The sequence below is a fragment of the Capronia epimyces genome (genome assembly GCF_000585565.1).
Source record: "Capronia epimyces CBS 606.96 chromosome Unknown aczIQ-supercont1.1, whole genome shotgun sequence".
Taxonomy (NCBI): Eukaryota; Fungi; Ascomycota; class Eurotiomycetes; order Chaetothyriales; family Herpotrichiellaceae; genus Capronia; species Capronia epimyces.
The window spans coordinates 583,649-606,868 of NW_006912904.1; the positions used below are offsets into that span (position 1 = coordinate 583,649).

The 23,220-nt window shown below is 54.5% G+C and overlaps 8 protein-coding genes across 8 annotated transcripts; 5 read left to right on the forward strand and 3 right to left on the reverse strand.

Annotated features, from left to right (window-relative positions):
- Positions 1 to 719: 719 nt before the first annotated feature.
- On the forward strand, positions 720 to 1,586 carry A1O3_00225 (uncharacterized protein; the record flags this gene model as incomplete). The annotated part of the gene is made up of 1 exon (XM_007730375.1): positions 720 to 1,586. One exon carries the CDS (start codon positions 720 to 722, stop codon positions 1,584 to 1,586), a length of 867 nt encoding a protein of 288 aa, XP_007728565.1.
- Positions 1,587 to 1,794: 208 nt separating this feature from the next.
- Positions 1,795 to 2,721, reverse strand: A1O3_00226 (uncharacterized protein; the record flags this gene model as incomplete). The annotated part of the gene is made up of 1 exon (XM_007730376.1): positions 1,795 to 2,721. The coding sequence occupies one exon, from the start codon at positions 2,719 to 2,721 to the stop codon at positions 1,795 to 1,797; it is 927 nt and encodes a 308-aa protein (XP_007728566.1).
- Positions 2,722 to 3,198: 477 nt separating this feature from the next.
- A1O3_00227 (uncharacterized protein) lies at positions 3,199 to 3,883 on the reverse strand (the record flags this gene model as incomplete). The annotated part of the gene is made up of 4 exons (XM_007730377.1): positions 3,199 to 3,358; positions 3,420 to 3,698; positions 3,763 to 3,799; positions 3,856 to 3,883. The coding sequence occupies 4 exons, from the start codon at positions 3,881 to 3,883 to the stop codon at positions 3,199 to 3,201; spliced, it is 504 nt and encodes a 167-aa protein (XP_007728567.1).
- Positions 3,884 to 6,838: 2,955 nt separating this feature from the next.
- A1O3_00228 (uncharacterized protein) lies at positions 6,839 to 7,357 on the reverse strand (the record flags this gene model as incomplete). Its single annotated transcript, XM_007730378.1, has 1 exon — positions 6,839 to 7,357. The coding sequence occupies one exon, from the start codon at positions 7,355 to 7,357 to the stop codon at positions 6,839 to 6,841; it is 519 nt and encodes a 172-aa protein (XP_007728568.1).
- A 704-nt stretch (positions 7,358 to 8,061) lies between these two features.
- On the forward strand, positions 8,062 to 9,006 carry A1O3_00229 (uncharacterized protein; the record flags this gene model as incomplete). The annotated part of the gene is made up of 1 exon (XM_007730379.1): positions 8,062 to 9,006. The coding sequence occupies one exon, from the start codon at positions 8,062 to 8,064 to the stop codon at positions 9,004 to 9,006; it is 945 nt and encodes a 314-aa protein (XP_007728569.1).
- A 1,053-nt stretch (positions 9,007 to 10,059) lies between these two features.
- Positions 10,060 to 14,504, forward strand: A1O3_00230 (uncharacterized protein; the record flags this gene model as incomplete). Its single annotated transcript, XM_007730380.1, has 4 exons — positions 10,060 to 11,223; positions 11,276 to 11,740; positions 11,850 to 13,937; positions 14,001 to 14,504. The coding sequence occupies 4 exons, from the start codon at positions 10,060 to 10,062 to the stop codon at positions 14,502 to 14,504; spliced, it is 4,221 nt and encodes a 1,406-aa protein (XP_007728570.1).
- Positions 14,505 to 16,790: 2,286 nt separating this feature from the next.
- Positions 16,791 to 18,816, forward strand: A1O3_00231 (murein transglycosylase; the record flags this gene model as incomplete). The annotated part of the gene is made up of 2 exons (XM_007730381.1): positions 16,791 to 17,535; positions 17,591 to 18,816. The coding sequence occupies 2 exons, from the start codon at positions 16,791 to 16,793 to the stop codon at positions 18,814 to 18,816; spliced, it is 1,971 nt and encodes a 656-aa protein (XP_007728571.1).
- A 2,067-nt stretch (positions 18,817 to 20,883) lies between these two features.
- A1O3_00232 (uncharacterized protein) lies at positions 20,884 to 21,768 on the forward strand (the record flags this gene model as incomplete). Its single annotated transcript, XM_007730382.1, has 2 exons — positions 20,884 to 21,577; positions 21,659 to 21,768. The coding sequence occupies 2 exons, from the start codon at positions 20,884 to 20,886 to the stop codon at positions 21,766 to 21,768; spliced, it is 804 nt and encodes a 267-aa protein (XP_007728572.1).
- Between the last annotated feature and the right edge of the window lie 1,452 nt (positions 21,769 to 23,220).

The following is a 23,220-nucleotide window of genomic DNA, read 5'->3' on the forward strand; positions in this document are numbered from 1 at the left end:
TCGGCTCCTTCGCCATAACACCACAGTCGCTAATCGATAGACACATTTCGGCCTTCCGCAGTTAGTGGTAAGCTCTCAAACGGAGAAGCTGGATAAATCACAGAGCTTGGGATGGTAAGATGGGAGGCGTCGGTTTCCTTCAGACGTGTTGTTTCTTTTGAGCTGCAAGTTCTTCAGGGCTGGTAAGAATATGAGAAATGGATGGGAGGGTCAATTACAATGGGCGACCAGCAGCTCTTTATAACCCGGCCCAAAGGGTGACGCGAACGTGAATGGTCAGCGGACTGTATGACCTGTGCATCCTTCCTTCACTGCTGGCCATAGGTAGGACCCTCTGACTCCTCCCCCAGCCTGCTGATGCTGATGGACAGTCTGCGGTTTCCTTCAAAGTTGTTTGGTCGTCTGCTCAGATGTGGCCGTGATTGGGAAGGAGCGCTGCACTCTTGAACAGTCGTTCAACGCCTCTCCGTCACAATGAGTCTTTTTGGCTTTGTGATGATCAACTTGGTGGATTGCCGTCACTCCTTACGCCACGCTTTTGGACTGTTGGTTAACCTGTGTTCTTGTCAGACCCGGATTACTTCTCTATCCTATACTATTGCCGTCTCTCACGAGGCACGAGTCTATCAACTGAGTCAACCGCCTTGTTCACGTGAGATGCTTGGATGTCATTCATTGAACCTTTAAGGAAGTTGGCTGGACCCACGGCTTTGCGCAAAATGGCATTTCAATTTGACCCTCGAAGAGATCTGCCCCCTCCAGATATCCAGCCGAGCTCCTACTACGCATCCCGGCGAACCATCTCCTACGGAATTCCAGCCAAAAAGCCCAAGGTGAAACAATGCTACGATTGGATCTTCTCAAGCGCCTCGAACATCCATGTTGCTCTCGATCGAGCTGCTTTCAAGACATATAGCTCCTTCAAGTCCTATGTTGTCACGGTGGCGGATCAACGTCAGGTAACTGTCCGTGGCATTGGCACGGTCGAGATCAAGATACGGCGTGCACCTGGGGCTAAAGACAGTCACACAGTCTGCTTGGAGAACGTGCTGCATGTGCCGGATTGGATATGCAACATTGTATCGGACGTATGTTTCATCCCTGCCAACTACGAGCACAGCTGGACAGAGTTCGGCGTCAACTTCTTTGTGCGAGAGAAGGCCGGAATGAGACCGTGGGGCTACACGGAGAATTTCTGTGGCTTGGACCGACTGGTCTTGTCCCGAAATGTGCAAGGTCGAAGCCCAATGTTGGAAGATGCAGACCGCGAAGTGTTCTCTGTGAGCTTGACCTGGCCTCCAAGTCAGCGGGACAAATGGAACGACTACATGGCCGAAGAAGCGGCACAAGATGCCAAACGAGGTGGAATGGGATCGAAAAAGAAAAAGGCTGAGGATGACACAAGGGAAAGACGTCTAAAAAGAGAAGTCAAGAGTGACCTCGTTGAGTCAAGCCAGTGGAAGCTCGTGCCGGATGTGACGGCCACGATGAAGAAGCAATGGAAAAGTGGACTGGCTGAGATTGATGGCGGCCTTGACCTTGTGGCGAGAGGACAAAGACGGATGGCCGAGAGCGGTAAGATCTGAAGGGTTGGGTGGGTGCATAAGATGAGAAAAGTATCGACATACTGCTCAACAGGGACTTATCAGGGAAGCAGTTGAATGTGGTCAAAGATGGGCGAAGCATGACCAGGCCCAATTCATTTTATCGCTGTCTTGTATGTAATAGTGGGTATCACAGGAAGAATAGAGAGTCTTATACCACCGTTTCGTGCGAGTGTTCCTGACCAACAACTCAATGTATCAACCTGACTTCTTTTCCGGGCTCCCAATCGTGTAAGCCCTGCTGCAGACTGCGCCAATAGTTGAGACGGATACACTCCCTCTTCGCAAGCTCAATGTCCTCCTTTTCAAAGGCCTCGGCCAGCAGCTTCTCCGTGTCCCTGATGCGGGCATCATTCTCTTCCTTCAGGGAGTCGATCTGGGCCTGGGTGGTGGCTTCCTCGATGGCCTCCTGGGCCTCCAAGACCTCCAACAAGGTGTGCTGGTCGGACAAGCCGCGGTGGGTGTTGTTGTCCTCGGCGGTGATGTCGACGCCGTAGCTGTGGTGCAGCAGGTAGCGGGCGCGCAGCAGCGGATCGGCCAGGGTCTTGTAGGCGGTGTTGAGCAGCGACGACATGGCGCGGGCGTGGCGGTGGGCCGCCGGCGAGTGGTGGTACTTGTCCGGGTGGTGCAGCGCTTGCAGCTGTAGAAACTCGCGCTTCAGCTGCGCCGCGGGGATGTCGAATGGGCCATGGGGCGGAGGGCCGGCCGCCAGAGTCGTCGGGAACAGAGTGTAGTGGTTCGTTATGTCTGGAGTGGCGGTAGTGGTAGAAGCATCCTCTTTAGTGGTGGGTTCGGGTTTGTCATGCTGATGGTGACGGTTCGGGTGATGGCTGTGGGCATGACCATGGGTATGGGTGTGTTTGAGGCCATCGGTGCTGGAAGCTGATGGCGAGGCCGCGCTTGATGATCGTGCTTCTTGACTCAGGCCTCGCCTTGTGCTGAATGACCGCCGCGACGGCAACAGACAAGATGTCCTCGTCGCTGCAGGTGTTGCCGAAGCTTCTCTTCTTGGTCCAGCCGGTTGACACGCCGGGGCCCTGGTCGAGGTAAAGGGTTCGGCGGTGCACAGGTGGCGAAGGTGGCGGAGGGCCTGTCGCGTGGGCGCAGCCGAAGACATTACTTCGAGGGCGCCCGTCACCAAGGTAAAGAAAGATGGTGGTTGGAATCTGTGCCCCTCAATCGGTATGTGGAGGGTTTATTGCGGCTTCAACTTATGCGTGGCAAGGTCGGAGCGAGGGATCAGTACGAGTACGGGATACGGAGTACATAGGTAGATGGTCGATGGTTTGTTGAAAACTTATAATAAAAGATACGATAAGTACGAGTACTAGCTGTAGCCACCCAAACGTCATGCGCGGCCCCCGGCACCGGAGCCGGTGCCTGGTCCGCCTCGGTCGAAACCCGAGCAGCGACGAAGTATCCGGACTCTGTAGCAGCTCTGTATGTACTGATATACACACTCTCCATCCATACACGTACCGTACCACAGCATGAACCAAGCTAGCAATCCCCAACGCCCTGGAATAAGAGTGCCTGACCAGAGTCCTCGCCCTCAACCTCCTGCCTCGCATTGTCCTGTCTTTTATACCCGCTCCTAAGCATGCATATGGACGTCGACCGCTCCACTCTTATGCCAGGTTGCCAGCAAGACTCCACAGTTTCCACATCGGTGTTGGACGTCCTTGAGTGAGTTCATCAGGTAAGGGACGAAACAGAAGAGGCCGGTCAAGCAGCAGGTCATTACGGCCCAGACACTGTAAGGGAGACGGTCAGCTTCAACATGCCTCAAGCTCTAGCTGTACTGTGCCGACTTACTGCGTGGTGTTGCCAGAATGGTAGCTGACATTGGTCATGCACCGCTGCCCGCAGCACGGACAATCGACCGGGGCGGGCGACATGCCCAGGTTCGGGATTGCCACAGCCTGGCGGTACTGAGAAGACGCTTGACGTTGAGGCTGTGCTGGCAGCCCCGAGTGGTTGGCATACGGCTTGTCTGAGTATTCTGGTGCTGTCGGGGCATAGTTGCCGTTCGAGGGGGGAGCTACCGACTGTTGGTAGCCCGCGCCATTCTGAGGTGTATGGGAACAAAGATCCCTTGCATCCCATCAGCAGAAGAATCTCGACATGTCGCGTTGATACAATAATGAAGGTCACTCACCCAGGCATCAGCACTTCGTTGACACGAGGTTCACCTCCTGTTCACATTCACGTTAGTCACAATCTGAAACTGAATCCCGGGGATGCCTATTACCTGGCGATTTCTCGTACATGGGATTCATTCTTGACGTTGATGAGCGAAAGGAAGAGATGTACGATATAGTTCAGCGAGTGACTGTGGTTGAAGAAGTGTGAGAGAGGTGAGAAAGAGGTGGGAGAAACTCTGAAGTTGGCTCGAGGCGGTATAAGACTATTTCGGAAGGCACCATCAGGCTGGTCTGGGTTGTTCCTTCCGGCGAGACTCTCTGTCCAGTGTCAAGCATCCAGACTCTCCTCACTGGCCGATGCGGACAGGGACATGAAAGTCTCTTAGCGACCCTGCCTCTCACTTTTACACTTGAGCGGCCTGTGTCGATGTGATGGCGCCCTGAGTTTGGTGCGGCTGAAACATTGCCATCCCTGTTGAAGTATGGAGTCAGGGGTATGGGTACAGAATGTCGGGGCCAGATGGCCAGCTTCCTGCGCAACTGTCTCATCTGGGGGCTTCCATGCTGGCAATAGAATGACCCCGGCTGCTCTGTTCTGGTCTGGCCTTCTGTCCAGGCCTGACATGATTGACACTTCCAGCTGCAAATCAAACAGCCACCGTGACTAGGTGGTCGATTGCATGTGCGAGCAGAGGTTCTAGAACATCCATTTGATCGAGCGCACCTTCCTGCTGCGAGACTGATGCGAGATGCATCAATCCAAGACCGTGATGGACCCTCGAGCTACAGTATTCGTACTCTGTGCACATAGCTTGTTCGGGACCACGACTGCAAGGGGCGTAGAGAGCCCCCGAAGTGTCCAGATCTTCGCATGCCGTGGCACATGGCGAGAGCCTCTGCCGTGAAGCTACGCTGTGTGGAGTACTGCATGTACAGGGTAATGCATGAGATGTGGGAAGTTTTTCGTGATGGATGTACGCGTCGGGACGAACTATTCGACTCTGGCCCATGAGCCCTGTTTGGGGCGATCTAGAGTTCAGCCGCAAGACCTCCAGGCCTCATGTGAATGGCTAACATTTGCGACGGAAATAGGGTGAAACGATGATTGTGATCAGTGATCTCAGGGGTACATATTGCATATGTACGGATACAGGAAAAGCAAAAGGCCTCACCCCCGGCCTATTATTGGTGTGGTTCGCCAGGCTCACAGTCCCCAAACCAGCCCAGTTGTGGAACTATTGAACTGTCTCTATCCTCGTTGGTCGGCTGGCTGCCAGAAAGGCTGTTTTCTGGCCAGGGGTTGCATGAGGCTTGAGACATTCAAGTTCAGCTGAGAATCTGGGCTGCATTCGCCACTCAGCCTGATCCCCCTTTTCCCTCGACCCTTTGAGAACGGTTGTGCCTCGATGGAAATGTTGGTGCGGTTGGTGCGTGTGTCCTTTCAGTCGCAAAAGTTGAGCGTATACGGGATGAGCGACATGCCAGCCTCCAGGAAAGGATGATTATAGCATGTCAACCAGCCCGGGCGAATGCATGGGTCATTTCGAGGCACGCACCAGGCAGCTCTAGCGACAACCTAGCGGCTGTCTTCGTCGAACGGGGGATATCAGTTGTCAGGGGTCCACGAATGACCACAAGGTGGCCTACGATCTGGGGATACTAGCGTCCGCCCTGTGAGTTTCCCTTCCACCCTCCCCGCCAGCGTCGACTAACGCAGTCAGCAGACGATGAAAAGCACAAGGTTTCGGATGATTGGAGAGTCTCCGGTGGTTGATGCCATCCGCGTTTACCCCTGCCGTCAACCTGGACGCTGTCATAACACTTGAAGTGGCCTGACTATGAGTCAAACAGACTGAATTGACAAGTCTCTGCTTTGTGAAGTCGAGGGAATCGCGACATTTCAGTCAACTGCTTTTTGCATTACACAATGGCTGCCAAGGTCGGCCAATGTAGCTGCCTGTAGCCAGACCTGCGCCCTTTGCAAAATCGGTACCCATCTTACGAGCATAAGATGAATATGGACTTATGTGTTGGGCCTGCTGGCTCTCCAGGGGGTTCAACATGCACAGACACCAATAGTTCAAGTTGGTCGAAGCCAAACGCTGGATCAAAGGGACCCCAACCCCAAATGATCCATGTTGTGAAGCTGCCGCCCTGAACCACTGCAGCTCTTACTCTTGTGAGAAGAGGCGTCGCATAGATTGGAGCAACAATATAGCGAGCGCTAATCCTAGGGACGGTAGCGTTGTCGCTTGGACAGTCATTTATCTTCTCCAAGACCTGCTTCATCGACACCAACGAGCCCGTGTACCGATAGTTGAGGTGATATTCAGTCGACGGGACCACCCTTAGGTGACCCTAGTGACTATGTGTCATGCCAGTGGATCTTCCAGGTCACCAAGTCTGGACGCTTGGCCAGCAGCATATATTGTCAGGTGCGTGCTGAACCGACCTAGGTAAGTTGGTCTGGATGGGCGTTGGCAACAGCTTGAACTTGTACCCGACGGATGAATTGATGCAAGCGAAGCCGCGCTGTTTCAGAAAACCTTGTTCCGAGGAAATCTCACCTCGTCTCGGACATGGAAGTGGAATTGATATTCGTTAGGGACCAATCGTCACGTTCATTCTGGTAGGAAACATATAGATAGAAAGACAGTCAGTCAATTAATCAAGATCATTTCCTTCCTTAAATCACATCCTCAAGTATGATACTCGTACAATCCTCGCCGTGTCTAGAAAAGAGAGCTGATCGTCACAATGCAATTTTCCAATTTGGCCGGTGCCCTTTGTTGAATGACCGTAGAAGAGTAGTCGGCATTCAGAAGCCAATTCAAGAATCATGCGCCATCAAACATTGGTGAAGATTGGCATTGCCTTTCGATAACAAGACCCCTTCAAAAGCAACTGCTCATGTCAAGGGTAAGTGCATATCCCGCACCCTCTTCCGCCATCATCTGCAGCTGCATCATGGCGTCGCCGTTCTGCCCTCAGGGTACTGTACCGTAAACCTGTCCCCGAACATCCTTAGTTGCATTGGCATGGTGGGATTCCCGTAATGCTCAAGGATATCGCTCTTCTCCACTGCACAGTTCAAGTCGCTCCAGCCACCGCTTTGCCGTGGCGTACACACACGGCTGCTTTCTCCTTCGACCACCAGTCCGGCAATAGGCCAGGCTTCCGCTCGACTTGTCGAAGGAAACGTCGGAATCCTGCGAACCCGTTTGGAGCGCCTCCGTAGATGCTGTCCATGTCGACGTCGCCGGAGAACTTGTAGTCATCTTCAACCCGCATGCGATATATGTCAATGAGCAAAGCGTACACTTCCGCCTCGGGCCGGTTGTGGAGCCATTTCTTCTTGCTGAGGGCCGTGAACGGTTTGTCGATGGCTGCGATACCTGCCGATGCTCTGCCGCTGCCGCCGGTGCTGAAGCTGGGGTTGCTTCTATCCGGGGCGTTCTTGCTGCATGACTTCTTGTGTTCCTTCCAGTCGGTCTTTTGGCATTCTTGAGAGCAGTATTGGGTGGTCTTGCATTTGGCACAGCGTTTCAGGTTGGTGGTCTTGCGGCAAGCGGCACATTGGCCAGAAGGGGTGCTGCTTGTGTCTACCATTTTGACTAGCGTACTCCGTACTCTGCAGTGATTTGACAGCCTTTTTAACTTTGATGGCAATAGCGTCTGTGGGCCGATGTCAGATTCAAATCACTACGGGACTGAGGACAGTGGTAGCGGGGTCAAGATGTACGACGTACTCTGTAGTCCAGAAGCAAACTTGTCCCCTGCACTGCACTGCGCTGCGGCTTGTTGACCGAAGCCCAGGTTGGGACTAGTGGCCTGCCAAGCCTTAGGATTAGTACTACTAAGGTACTCGTAGGCACCAATAGGTACCTAGGTAGTAGAGGATACGCGCCACGCGGTGGCGGCCTGGAACTAAAGCTTGTCACTGTGGTTTCACCTCAGCTCGGGTACTACGTACTACGTACCTACGTACTCCGTACTCCTGGCACCACTGGCGCTCCTAGTACTCGTAATGGCCGGCGATGACGTCGGGTTCAGCTTGCACCCTTCGTCTTCACCCGCAGTGCTAATTAGTCGGTGACAACTTAAACACCACCCACTGCTAGTCAGTTATTACTGGCACTCAAACCAAAAGGCCACTTCACACAACCTCAAATTCTTGCTTCGTCCCACGTCCAACTGCTTCTCTACGCATACTCTCACAAGCCCTTCTCTCTCTCTCAACTTCCAGCTCCCGGTCTGTTCTGCAGCCTCTCTTCTCGACAGGAACGCCCATCTTCCCTTGCACCCGAGCCAGCATGTCTTACAACGACCAGCGTGGGGGCGATTCCCGCGAATACGGCGGCGGTGGCCGAGGTGGCGACAATTACTATGACCAGAACCAAAGCTTCGACAACAATCAACAGGGCGGTGGCTACGGTAGCCAGAGCTCCGGTCGTGGCAATGAATATGGTGATCAGAGACAAGAAGGTGGCTACGGAGGCAGACAAGACTACAGCGGAGGGCGAGGGGAATACGGTGATAGCCAGGGTGGTGGGTATGGCAACGAACAATCACGTCAGCATGGTCGACGTAACAATGAAGGCGAGTACGGAGGCCAGGAAGGATATGGCGGCAACAGCCGCCCTGAAGGCCGCTATGAAGGAAGATCTGGTGACAGCTCTGGCGGTGGTTACGGAGGTGGTGACTATGGCAGAGGCTCTGGTGGTGGTGGCTATGGAGCTGGATCAGGCGGTGGCCATGCAGGTGGATCCGCCGATTTTGATCAAGATGAAGTGTTGCGGCATAGCCAACAGCAGGGTCATTCAGGAGACTCTGGCCTCTTCTCGCAAGCCTTGTCTTTCCTCAACGACAACAAGCAGAGTGCGCAGTCGGAGGACATTGACGAAGGCCGCGCTCAGCAAAGCCATCAACAACTCTATCAGCAGGGTGGTGGTGGACAACAGCACGATGCCTCGAGTCTCGGCGCAGGGGCAGCAATGCAGGCGCTGAAGATGTTCACGGGCTCCGGAGGCTCCGGAGGCGGATCAGGATCGCAGTCTCAAATGATCGCGACGGCCATGCAGGAAGCGTCGAAGTTGTTCGAGAACCAGAGCAGCCAAGGCAACGTGCAGAGTGGCACGACGAAGCAGTCGGTGGTCAACCAGGCTGCGAAGATGGCTCTGCAGATGTATATGAAGAGTCAGGGCGGTGGCAGCGGCGGGGCCTCTGGGCTGATGAGCCTGGCCAGCAAGTTCTTCTGACCGGACAGGCACGACACGCATCCATACCTAGGTAGCTGATTGTGGCACAGCATGTTGTAGCTGTGTTCCTCCTGCGTGAGGCACCGTTTGTGGAGAAGCCCAACACGGCAGCTGTACCGAGGCAAACTAGCTCTAGATAGGCATGGTGCAGCTCTGCCAGGTCATCGTCATCTGCAAAGAATGGCAAATACTGCCAGTGCCTCCCGCAAACCGCAGGCCCAGCCGCAAGATGGGCTCCATCACCCACCTAACCCTTCACCCTAGTCGCCCTTTAGCCTCAGCTTTCTCCAAGTCCCCTGATTGCCTTTTTCCTCATCTCGCCCATCTACCTAATCACGTCCAACTTGTTTACTTGGTGCATCGCTCCTGGCCCTCTGTCGGCGTTGTTCGTTCGTTCTAGGAACAATTTTCATCTCTCGGCGGCTTCTTGCCAGACCCTCGTCCTTGTCCACTTGTGTTGTGTGTCAGGAGCCCGCCCACTTTGTTACTAGTATGCGATGCGCAGAAGCAGAATCTTGGTAGCAGCAGCAACGACATCAACCTCTTCTATTTCTTAATCCTACTTTCACGGCCATGAACCCGAATCCAGGCGACCACTGGCGGGGTCCTGGAGGTCCTCAAGGCGACCCCCAGGCTCAAGCTAGACCCTACGGTAGCTTCAAGTATGTGACCCTCTTTGCTTCATCCCACATTCTGCCTCATGATTGAGACATCATTCTCCTGCGTCAGTTTTCCACCGCGATAACACTGCGGCCGCTGATATCTGCCACGTCTTCCAGTCCGAATGGTCCTGCGCAACCACCGCCGCACGTCTTACCTCCACCCGCGTCATATCACCAACATCATGCTCAGCCTTCTGCAAACCATAGCCTCTCTATCGCAGACCTGACCCAAGGACCACCGAATCACCAACAACAGCATCAGTACAACACTCAGCCTCCTCCGCCCCAAGCTCAAAGTCACCCTATGGGTTCTTTGGGACATCCACTCCCCCAACATTCTCCTCCGTACCTTGGCCGTGAAAGAGAATTGAGAGAGTTGCGTGAGCGAGAGATGAGGGAGCACGAGCTGAGAGAAAGAGAAATGAGAGAACGGGGCAACATTGAGCTTCAGCGACAGCGAGATGAGATGATCATGAGGGAGCGCGAGCGTGAAGCCCGCGAGCGAGACCAGCTGGAACGTATGCATCAAGAACAACATCAGCAACAACGTCCCGTACAGAGCCATGCTGGCTCGATTCCGATCCATCAGCCCGTTGCTTCCAAAGTGCAGAATTCCATCCATGGCCCCAACGGTCTATTGGCGAATGGAGGTGCCGGGGCTCTGCCACACAATGGCGCAGCTCCATCCACCGCCGGCGGCCTCTTTGGAGGGCCTGCACAGCACGAAACACAACGGCCGTCGCAATACATGCATCAACAAGTGGCAGCTCCACCTTCGCAGCAGCAAGGCCAGGCTTTCATGCCTGGACCTTCACCCATGCCTGCACCCGCACAACTGGCGCACGGCCAGCAACCCATCCTTAATGATGCACTCAGCTACCTTGATCAAGTCAAAGTTCGCTTCAGTGACCAACCAGACGTATATAATCGCTTCTTGGATATCATGAAAGACTTCAAAAGCCAGGCTATCGACACACCGGGCGTTATCGAGCGAGTGTCCAACTTGTTCAACGGACATCCAGCTCTCATCCAAGGGTTCAACACTTTTCTCCCACCTGGCTATCGCATTGAATGCGGGACCGATGACAATCCCGATGCCATTCGGGTGACCACTCCAAGTGGAACAATGACTCAATCTCTTCACAACAGAGGTCGGACGCACTTTGAGCCTGCGCCAATGAACCAGCAGCCGGCAAGTCGTCAAGATCCGTTTGAAAGCCGACATGGCTGGGGCCAGGCCCTCGGAGCATCGCCAGGTCCACGACCAGCAGAATTGCCTGGCTACAAACCCGCATCGGGAGAAAGGCCGATGGATGAAGGCCCAGGTTCCATGACTCAGCAGGAACAGCGTAACGTGTCAACCCTGCAGAGCGCTGTCACTGCTGTGACGAACGGGATCGCAAGGCCGGCTTTGGCTGTCTCTCCTGGACCAGGCCAGCAAGGCCAGTATCCTCAACAGGGGGGTACTTTCGGCGGTAACACGGCGCTCGGTGAATTGAAACGCGGCGGGCCTGTCGAATTCAATCATGCCATCAGTTATGTGAATAAAATAAAGGTATTGTGTTTCCTGCATTTTCTGCCGCACCCCCGGTATTGACTTTTGGCAGAATCGGTTTGCACAGCAACCTGAAATTTACAAGCAGTTCCTCGAGATTCTGCAGACCTACCAACGTGAATCGAAGCCGATTCAAGACGTCTACGCCCAGGTCACTCAACTCTTCGTGTCTGCACCTGACTTACTGGAAGATTTCAAACAATTCCTGCCCGAGTCGGCCGCTCACGGCAAGGCACAAGCCTCACGTGCAATGGCACAGGAGGAACAGACCAACAACGTTCGCGGTGATACGGGCTACGCCGCTGGAGCAATCCCTCAGGCGCAAACCCCTCGGCCTACTTCGAAAATGCCTCCTATGGGCCAGTTTGATCCACCCAGCACCAGTAAAGACAATAAGAAGCGCCGTGGAGGACCCGGCGGGTCTATTGCCAGCCAGCCTGCTGCGCAGTCATCCTCTGACGCGAATGTTCCCCAGAGTAATCGAGCTGGACCGGTCCAGGTAGGGAATGCAAACAAGGTATGTGGATGTCTATCTTCACATCTTTCACTTACTCCGTCAAGTCACGTTGTGCTCATCCGTGACAATATCTTCACTCTTATTTGATGCACTGACTTTGATTTCACAGCGCCCCAAGCTGGCAACTCAGCGCCAGCCTCCTGCCGAGACTGTTGTGACTTCGCCAACACTTGTTCCTGCGCCACCAGAACCCCTCCCGCCTTTCCCAAATTTATCCACCACCCAGGAAGAGCTTGGATTCTTTGATCGCGCAAAGAAGCAGATAGGCAATCGCGCCAGCTACGCCGAATTCCTCAAACTGATCAACCTTTACACGCAAGACCTCATTGACAAGTACACCTTAGCTGACCGAGTTGGGTCATTCATCGGGGGCAGTCCTGACTTGATGAATTGGTTCAAGAACTTTCTCGGTATCGAGGAGCAAGATGAGGTGATCGAGGCGCGTACTCGACCCGATCCGGGACGGGTGAATTTGTCGCATTGCCGTGCTCTTGGTCCCAGCTACCGCCATCTTCCAAAGCGAGAGCAAAATAAACCTTGCAAAGGCCGAGACGGAATGTGCTTTGAAGTTTTGAACGATGTGTGGGCGTCTCATCCAACATGGGCTTCGGAAGACTCTGGCTTTGTTGCACATCGCAAGAACCAATACGAAGAAGCCCTGCATCGAATTGAGGAAGAGCGTCACGATTATGACTTCCACATTGAGTCTTGCCAGCGCACCATCCAATTGATGGAGCCTATTGTCCAGCAAATTGGTGTCATGAGCGAAGCAGACCGAGCTGCTTTCATCTTAGCACCTAGCCTAGGTGGATCCAGTGAAGCGATTCCGAAACGTATCATCATGAAAGTGTATGGCCGCGAAGTCGGCGGTAGGGTCATGCAGGAGATGTTCGCGCGTCCTACCGCGGTTCTTCCCATCGTCCTAGCGAGACTCAAGCAGAAACTTGAAGAGTGGAAACAGGTCCAACGTGAATGGGAAAAGGTGTGGCGTGACCAGATTAACAAGCACTTCTGGAAGAGTCTTGACCATCAGGGAATCAACGCCAAAAACCTTGACAAGAAGAATTTTCAGCAAAAGACGTTAACCAGCGAAATCCAGGCCAAGTACGAAGAAGCGAAAAAGAATCGCGAAAATGGAATCCCCGCGAAGAAACATCAACTTCAGTACAAGTTTGATGACCCGGACGTCATCGCCGATGCGGCGCGCTTGATTCTGGTGTCACTTGAGTCAGACCGGGTCCAGTACAACAGCATTGAGCAGGATAAGATCCGCAGTTGGCTTACGGATTTCGTGATTCGTTTCTTCGGTCTCGACCTTGAGAAGTTCCAGGAGCACATCGACACTGAAGGTCTCAGAAATCGGGAGCCCGACGAAGGTGCAGACCTTCACGAAAGTGATGCCCATGCTCCTACCAAGGGAAAGTCACAACGCAAGTCAGATTGGCTTAGGAGGCAAGCACTTGAACGAAGACATGGCAAAGAAGACAGCGTGGCATCCGCAAGCAAAGAATCAAGTCCTATGCCTGGCGCTATCAGTGAGATGGAGTTGGATGAAGACGCGGCATCAGAGGTGCCTGACGCGCCCCAGCGTCCATGGATCAACATCGCCAACAACGACACATCGGCACGCCACCTCGCCATGGATGAACCATACCCGCATAGCACCTACAATCTCTATGCAAATGCGAACATCTACTGCTTCTTCCGACTTTTTGAGGCCATGTACAGCCGACTACTCGCGATCAAGTTGAACGAGAGCAACGTCCAAGAAGCTGTCGCAAGGTACAAAGGTGCAAGCCGGGGGGTCAAGCCTGCCATTGAACTTCGCATGATCGACAAAGGCCCGGAGCAGTTCTTCTCCAGCCTCGACGGGAAGCAAAGTTATTACAGCCAAATCCTACAAATGTGCGAGGACGTCCTGATAGGCACAGGCGAGATGAACCAACTCGAAGAGACCTTACGCCGCTACTACAACAAGAGTGGCTGGCAGCTTTACACTATCGAGAGACTGGTCGGAGCCATTCTACGATTCATCATGAACATTCTCAGTGGGGACTCGAAAGATAAGAGCGTCGAGATCACCAATTTGTTCATGAGGGACCGCGAACGTCCAGACACGACCAGAAAGCAGGAGATACAGTACCGCAAGCAAGTCGAGCGACTGTCCAAGGACGGCGAGGTGTACCGTATTAGCTATGTATGTGGAAGCAGTCACCCCAATTTTGATGGATCGCAAGAGGAGATTACTAATCTGCCACAGATGCCCGAGGATCGAATTTGCACGGTTCGGTTGTTCCCCCCCGAAGAAGCGACTTTCGACAGCGATACGCTCTCAGATGAGGCTCGATGGCAGTACTATGTAGCGTCGTACACCATGACGGACGCTACCGAAGGGATTGACCAGTCGCGCATGCACAGTCCCTTCTTGCGACGAAACATTGCTCCGCAGAATGCACATGTCGAGATGGCATATCAAGAGGTTTACGGTGATCTTAACCACTATGATGAGCAGACTGCATTCATCAGTCCTGAGTCGTACAAGCTGTTTCTCCAGAAGGGCTTCTCCTTTGTCCGAGGCGAGGCAGTCGAGAAGCCAAGCGCCAAGAGGTACGAAGTCGGCCATATCGAAGAAAGTGAAAGGTTCCGGGAGAAGTTCGTGCGCAACACTGCATGGATGAAAGACCAGAGAGCAGAAGATGTGGAGCGCAAGAAGGCCGCATGGGAAAGAGGCGTCAAGGAAGGATTTCTGGGACTGGAGGAATGACTGAAGGTCGCAAGGTGCGTTGCGGAGGTAGTGCCTGACGGACATGTCGATTGAGTCATCCAGGTCTAGACTTCAGCACGGTGCCAAGTATGTACACCGCTACACCCAACTGCTGACTTGGGTTTGGTCTTCAGAGACGAACGGAGCATGCTCGGAAGGCTGTGTGCGCTGCGCATGGACATCCGATTTAAGAGATCCAAGATCTAGACTTTCATACCTTGCGCACTGATCTAGCGCTAGGTTGTCCACCGAGGGCATCAGGCTCGAATCTAGACACGATATGTTGTGTTGCCTATCGGGGAGGTAACGGCGTGGCGGGTGTCACCGATTGGTACCCAAAGGCGGCGAAGCTTGTTGAAAACATACATCGAGCCGGACTGAACGCACGGGCATTGTACGTCCAAGCAATACAGAGCATCGCCCAGGAACAAGACATCGTCGGATATGCCCATAGAAAATCTTATTTCCACACTGCGAATGGATTATAATGACTGCCTGTGACAGTTGAGGGACGTGAATGCTTTGTACACAAACACCGCGGACTCGGAGCACCCGGAGCGCCTCCCATCCATCGCGTAGCAATGTTATACCAATAGTAATGTGATCCTAATGCTCATCATTCTACCTACCGTCATTGGGATGATGGACCTGAGTTGATGCCAGCGCCGATCACCTTGAGTCAAGACTGGGTGGCCAAGGCACACAACAATAAACAACAACAATATTATTATTCAATGAGGATGAAGATTCGAAGTTCCAGAGAAGCTGCCGAGCTGGGAAATTGCGAGCCTGACAGCAGTCAAAAAGGCAGACCCACAACCCTCAGTGGTGGATCGGCGGGCTGACAGGAGTTGACCAGCGTCAATCTCGAATGTCCGGGAAATGATAATAGCCCCCAAATCGCAAAGACTGGCGGGAGAACGGTGGCGGCTTGTAGGTCGTCGGCGACGTTGCCCGGGAGCAGGGCAGAATGTGTAAGACGCGGGCAGCGGCAAGTGGTGGAGGGGTCGGGGTCCCCCTGAATCGAAAGAACAGCAGGGCTCCTAAGCCTTGGAGAGGAACTGCAATCTGCCCCTCAAGGAGGAGAGACGATGGTGGTACTGGATAAGTAGCATCCTCTGTATAAGTGCAGCCGCGGGAGCAAGAGATGAGGATAGCGCGCATGGGCAATCTTAATGGCGTCAAACTAAGCTTTCCGCTAGTCCTGAAGGGGCTTGGAGGTGGCACGTGAAATCTCCGGGCAGCTCCCTTTCAGTACTGCTCCGTGAGTCTGTATGCCAGTATGGAGTACGGAGTACGTACTACGCGTAGCCTTGACTCTTTACCCCTGGACCACAACTCACACTTTCGGACGGCGCAGCCACTTGCGTCTTCTCTTCCATCCCTCCGCCTGCCATTACGCGCATGTCTCCTCTCCACTCTCTCAGGTCTCGGTTGACAGCTGGGCCTCCCTCTCCCATAGGCCGCTCTGCCCCGCCACCTCATCTTGCATGCCTCCGAGATGTTCTCCAGGCTCCCTGTGGCTGTTTCAGAACCCTAATCTCTCCTCCGACACCCCTCGCGACCTCACCGCGCCATGCCGGATGGGATGGTCCCTCTTCCAGATCCTACCGCTCGAGTCTGAAGAGTGTGAGGTCTGTGTGCATGGCCTCGACCATGACCTGCGTTTCCGCTGGTGCTGGCCTGGAATCATACCTGAAGAAAATATCCAATACCTGCTCCAAGCAGCCTCCAAGTCATCATAGCCATTTTCGCTTGCTTGATCCAACTAACTCCTTTGCATCATTTCGCAACCCCCAGCCAAGGCTGGTAACCACGGTCGGTAGGACACCCTGGAGGGCCAACCATGCCGTTTCAAGCCGTACTTGGGATTCAACACCAGACCTAAGTTCGCTAAGGCAGCGTAACAGTGTGCGGTAAGTCGAGGTGCCTTCTTGGTCCAATTCTGCCCATTTCCCTTAGCGCCCTGGGTGGGAACATGGGTAGAGCCCCATAGTCCGCCTCAAAATGCAAGTCCCCGCTCTTGCTGCACCGTGCTGGCAGCTATATGCAGCTTGTCAGGTCGTTCGTAAACCTCCTCTTCCTCCTCCGCAAGGCTCTACGCATGGTCAATTGAGTTCTTCGTGGGCTTCGCCGTCCGACCTTCGATTCACACACTCCCACTACCGCGCCACTCTTTTCGCGGGCATTCGTTTTCCAACCCGACGACGTACATACCTCAAACACGAGCAAGGAATTGATTGCTATTAATATACTGGAAATACTGGGATTCTCGGACTCTTCGACATGAGAGCTGTTACAGTTGCCGCTGCTGGTGCAGCCATTATCGGATCGGTTTCCGCCGCGAGCCATGTCAAGCACATGCATGCGAAACTTCACGCGAATCTCGCCCGCGACACCTGGCTTGACTGGAATGCGACCTCTACCACGACCTCGGCACCGGTAAGCCCCGAGACCACGACGACTACGGCCTCAAGCTCCAGCAGCACAACTTCGGTTGAGATCTGGGGAGACTGGACGACGACCTCGTCCGCCATCGCGGATCCTACCACTACCGACAGCGCCGAGATCTGGGGTGACTGGTCCAGCGCGTCTTCAGCGACCGAAGATCCCGCTGCAGCCGTTACTGAGACCGTGACTTGGGGTGACTGGACCAGCACTGAAGCTGATCCCACCAGCACCGTCACCGAAACTTGGGGTGACTGGTCGACTTCGGTTGACCCTGTGCCCACCTCGACCATCACCGAGACTTGGGCCGACTGGACCACTGCTTCTGACCCAGCAGCCACGACCACTGAAACCTGGGGCGATTGGGAGTCGGAGGACACCACCACCGTTACCCTGGAGTCCACTGTGACCACGACCAAATACATCCAGCCGATCACGACTACCTCAAGTGACTGGGCTGACTGGACGTCTACTGGTCCTGTCACCAGCGTGATCACGTCGACCGTTCTGCCTGTTGCGGCGTTGACTGCCGACTCTGGTAGCTGTGCAATCACCATCATTACCTCTTATGGCCTGCCAACTTGTAAGTCTACTTTAGTCAGACAATAGGAATGTCTAGCTGACACGCGAGCCTTCAGGGTACCCGACTCCGATTGATCCAGCATCAACCACCACCACATCCTCTTCTGAGACTTGGGGTGACTGGACTACTACGACGACGAGCACGACTCCCGTTGCGGTGATCAGCACGACCTCCACGACCTCCACGACCGCCGTGACATGGGCTGACTGGACCTCAGCCTCAACCACTCCTGATGCAGCTGCGGTGACTACCTCAGCCGAGACATGGGGTGATTGGACCTCAGCCTCAACCACTCCTGATGCAGCTACGGTGACTACCTCAACCGAGACATGGGGCGATTGGGCCTCTGCCTCGACCGAGTCGGCTGTCGCTACTGGCAGCGTTGAAGGAGGCTCGTGGGGCTGGACTGCACCTAGTGGTTCGGCCTCTGCCTCTGCTTCTTTCCCAAAAACAAGCAGCAGCAGCCACGGTGGCAGTCCCGGCATTACTACGAACGGTGACTCTTGGGGTCTGACTTACTCTCCGTATACCGCTCAGGGTGGCTGCAAGGACGCCGGCACTGTTAGCGTCGACCTTGCCATCATTGCAAAGAAGGGATTCACTTCGGTTCGTGTGTACAGCACTGACTGCAGCACTCTCGAAAACATTGGCACCGCCGCCCGCAACAATGGCTTGAAGCTCATCTTGGGTGTGTGGATCTCATCGTCTGGAATTGGCGGCGCCAAGGGCCAGGTCGACGACATTGTTGCGTGGGCCCAATGGGATCTTGTTGAGTTGATCGTCGTCGGTAATGAGGCCGTCTTCAATGGCTACGCCTCTGCCTCGGAACTTGCCGGGTTTGTCGCGAGCAGCGCCGCTGCCTTCAAAGGTGCGGGTTACACTGGCTTGATCACGTTGACCGAACCTCTGTCTATGTGGGAAGATACCAGCAGCGCTTCTGCGTTCTGCAGTGTTGTCGATGTTGTCAGTGCCAACCTCTACGCCTTCTTCAACGCCGACGTCTCTGCCGATAAGGCTGGAGCGTTCATCCAATCCGAGATCGACATCCTCAACAACGTCTGCTCGGGCAAGGCCGTCTATGTTCTGGAGTCGGGCTGGCCTAGCGCTGGCAACTGCAACGGCGCTGCATGCCCCAGCCCTCAAAACCAAGCCATTGCGCTGAAGGGCATCCAAGCCACTGTGGGTGCTCAGGTTATATTCTTGAGCTACGAGGATGAGCCATGGAAGGAGCCAGGCGAGTTCGGTGTGGAGCAACATTGGGGTTGCGCAAGTGTCTTTTAAGGGGCATACTGACCGCGGCAGATCTGCTCTGCTTCGAGCCACCAGCCCTGGTGTGTTGAAGGGGTAGATCACCGTTGATGAGAAATCATGGCAGGGGACAGCAAGCGAGCAAGCACCATGTACTGCACTGCACGACACAGCATTGAGAAGGCCATGGACCAGATTTTGGCACTGGGCATCGATGATGTTGTTGATTGGCATCTTTTTCGAGTTTCTTATTTTCATGTACTATGTTCAACCCATTCGCCAGCCAGCCACAAATGCGGCCTGGCACAACCAAGCCCTTTCCCGTCAAGAGTCCAGGCCCGGCTTGGAGGGTGTGGAGCTGTATAAACAATGGAGTTGCACAGAAGAAAGTCCGCATTGCCTCCCCTGGTTTTGACAATCGCATAGCGGTGTAGTGTTTAGTGGAGGAGAGCAAGCCTGTCTGTATATCACGATTAGCATTGGAACAATTCATCGAACAAGGCTGAACTCGGGCGACACCAGCCCCGACACGGACATGGACACGTTGCTCGACCGGTGTATGGCATGCCCTTCCAGGCCGTGTGGTATTTGGTGGTCTGGTGGTGATGAAGATAGTCAGACTGTCCGGGTAGCCGCAGGCAGCGGGACGCTTTAATTTAGTTCTTATTTCTATCTTGACTTCTTTTCTCCCGCTGCCAGTCTTCGCCCGCCCGTCACCGTGTATGGGACAGCTCGCTTGTTTCGATGCTGCCATGCCGTGGAGCGTGTTGCCCTCCATCTTGCCCTCCATCTTGCCCTCCATCTTGCCATCACACCCTTCCCGTGCTAGGAAGGACCTTTCACCCTGTCACTGCCGGATCACTGGTCGAGAGGGCCCTCTGGCGGCAAAGCTCCCCGGCTGAGTATGGTGAGGCTAAAATAGGCAGGCCGCACATGCTTCTGTGGTCATTTGCAGCCTGTCCTGACGCCTCTCTTGTCGGGCTTGGGCAAAACGAGTGGGAAAGGCAACAAGGCAACCACTACAACCACTAATGCTGCGCCAACGCACCGAGATGGGAAGTGATAGGTGACTTCGTGCATTGATCCTGATCAAGAACACGCCGTCTTCCTGGGAGCGGGTTTATATAAACCTCGCGCGTTCGCCCACAAGAAACAGTCCTCTTTGGGTTTCTCGATCTGTGCTGATGGGGTCACAAGCACGCGTGGAAGCATCGCCGTACCACTCTTGCGACGTGCCTCTTTTCCACTCCTGATTGGTTCGTCTGGGAGCTCTGCATTAGCCGGCACAAGAAGACAATATGGTCACTACCGTGGGCACCGGATGGGCGGCCAACCGAGAACAACCGCGAACTTATACATGATGTGTACGCCGCCCGAACTGCTGCCGCAGAGCCGCATGCCCCGGCAAATCGTCCCCCAGTGGGATTATGTGAGAGAGGAGGGACTTGAGTGTGGGTGGGCCATCGCTTCCGCCATCCCTGCTTCAGCGCTCTCGCCCGGGGGAGAAGCCACTGAGTTGCGCCACCTCACCTCCCTGTCTCCAGCCCACGCCCACCCCAAGAGGGTTATTTCGACCCTCCGTCATGTCTTCGAGAGAGGTCGTCGCTGGTGTCAAGCGCTCACGTGCGGGAACGGGGACGTACCAGCTGTCAGAGCCCGGTTTTGTTCTCTGCCAGAAGATGCTCCAGCTCGACTGGATCTTGTCTGTGCAGTCCGGATGGATGACTGCAATTGACGGCGCACACAGGTCATTCATTGACTGAAGGCTAGCGACAACGCTTCCCGCAGAACAGCTTTGATGCAAGCTGAGACGCTAAGAGATGCCGTGTGGCCGCAACGTGCTGTTGTTCGGCATGACTTGCTTGGATGGTGCGACTCTGCATATGCCACCGGCGGTGCGCGTGCTTCATTCGACCAAACCTACCTATGATCGCTGCCTCGGACGGAGCATGGTTCGGCGCTTCCCTGCGTGGCTTGCTTGTCTTCGGCTCTGGTACTCTGCACGAACCGTGGCGTGAAAGCACGCATCTCCTCGCACCCTTCTTCCCTCCTTTTCTTCTGCCCCCATTATCGTCCTCCCGGGCTTCGCAGGCAGTCATGATGGATTTCCATCAAGAACAGTCGTATCCTCCACGCCAGGGCCAGCCGTTTTGCAGGCCATTCTTCCTCCGTATCCGGAACATTGAACACACCCAAGACCCACAAATCCCGCCTCCTGAAAGGGGCCCCGACTTCTACTGGGCGCCACCCGAGTCGAGAAATCAGTTCAGGCTGAAGGATACGACTTCTTGGTGGATCTGGGACCCGGAAGAATATCCACGCGCCTACAACTTGCAGCGCCTGCGCCCTGCAACGCCAGAGGAGAATGAGCGTCGCGTCACGCTCAGGAGCTGCACCATGTTCTGGGGCCCGGACCGCCATGGCTATCTGATTGTGCCGGTTGATTGCCTGAAGATCGAATTATCCTCTACCACCTTACCCTGGCGACGACTTTCCTTCGGACGCACCCGCAAGCCAGAGACGGCCCAGGTTGCGCTGGCCGGCTACCATATGGAGCGATACCATCTTCATATCCCAGGGCCCGAACATTGGTTTGAACAACTACTGCCCGTCGTATGTGAGCCACCGTCGCTGGCACCTAGAACATGCACGCTTGCCGGTGACCTGAGTGTGCTGGTTGGCTTGATCGCTTTTTCGGCCGATCCATCAACTGCCATCCGGGCGGTGGATCAGTCTTTCCGACCGAATCCTGCGTCGACTAGATTCCACCCCAATCAATTGCCCAAATATCCACGTAAGTCCTCTCTGAACCCGTCACCTCCCCGCCGCGGAACCTGTGTCACCAAGGGCTAATCCACTCTTCTACGCCATGCAGAAAACCTATTCCGCGGGATGATCATTGAAATCGGATACGATCCCTTCGTGGTGACCGAAGCAGAGCTGCGCCAATGGGAGGACGGTCGTTGGGGAGAGATCTTCAGCTGAATAGCATCCGTGGCGTCTGGCCGTCGGCATCTTCTCGAGGCCAGCAGAAAGGGGGAATACTGGCATTGGACAGTTGAGCAAGGCGTGATACCGTGAACACAACATGTGCAACGCCCTGGGATGACGAGGCGGGAATTGATGCAATGAGGTGGACTGTGGGATGGCAGATCGAGTCGTCATACGCTTTCAGTTCTACTTGGTTCTTTTGTTTTCTGCTATCAGGTTCATTTGTTCAAGATGTCTTATTTATGTTGGGTTGATCTGACGGGTGTCTTGCCATTATTACGAGTCATGATGAATGATGTCTACCTACATACACGCGATCTTTCATATTTCTGTTGGACTTGAGCCTGCATTCTGTACCTGATGATACCGATACTGAGAGCTTCAGTGTATGAGGAGTGGTTGATCTGTCTCTATCTCTGGGTGATGGATCGTGGTTAGTCTTTACCCTATATTTGCAGAATACGCCCATTCTCTTCAATTCCAGCGAGGCGATGCAACTGTGATCAAAGTGAGTGCCTGAGGAGAGTACTGTAGGCTAGATGCCACTGAGTGCACGACTAGGGGCATTCGCATTCTGCGGCAGGGTCGGGTCCGTCATCGCGTCGGTCATGCCGTTTGGAGACAGATGGGATTCGGTTGAGCCTTGGTGTTTTGGACTGGAGGCCAACATATTTGCCTGCTAGTCTGACTGCATCTTCTGATCAACAACCATCTCCGATGCAGTGCGCTGTCTGTCGCATCGGTGCGAAGGTCGAGTTCGAGTTGATGACTCATCCGCGCCAAGCCGCATGCAAGTGCGCTTAACCAGACGTACATTAGCAGGAGAGCCGGCTTGAGGTGCAGTGGCAGGCTGTGCCGCAGGCTGTCACTACTCAACCAACTTCAGGTAGGCAACCACCAACCAGCCCAGCTGCGCCTACAGCGTCCCTCCTCGACTCTCTCCCTGTACGGAGGACAGTGTATGGACCAATTCCTCGAATCCCTGCGCACTGCCTTCCACACTTGAATCGGCAAGCTATCAGTGCTTTTACAGCACCAACAGGGTCCTAATCCGAGCCCGTACACCCCTGGCCTCCTAAGCCCTGGATTGCCGCTGCCACCTATCGCATCCTGCATCCTGCATCCTGCTGTCTGCCCTTCTTATCAGGCAGCCAGAGGGACCGGCTGCGATGTCGTCGGGCTCCCAGCCACCTGCTTGGTGCTGCCCCAGCTGGGGCTCTGCTTCCTCTTGTCTTCCGTCTTCCGCCTTCGGCCTTCCGCCTGACCATGCCGCCGAGTACTTGCAGTCCTCGTATTCCAGCATCACTGAGCGGATGCTGCATAGGCCAAGTCCAGTCTGGTAAAGAAGAGGACTTTCTGGCATGGTCGCCGTCGTGTACTAAGTACTGGACACTGTTCGCCCTATATGCGGGGAATTGTGTCCAGTCCAAAATCGTCGACCTGCAT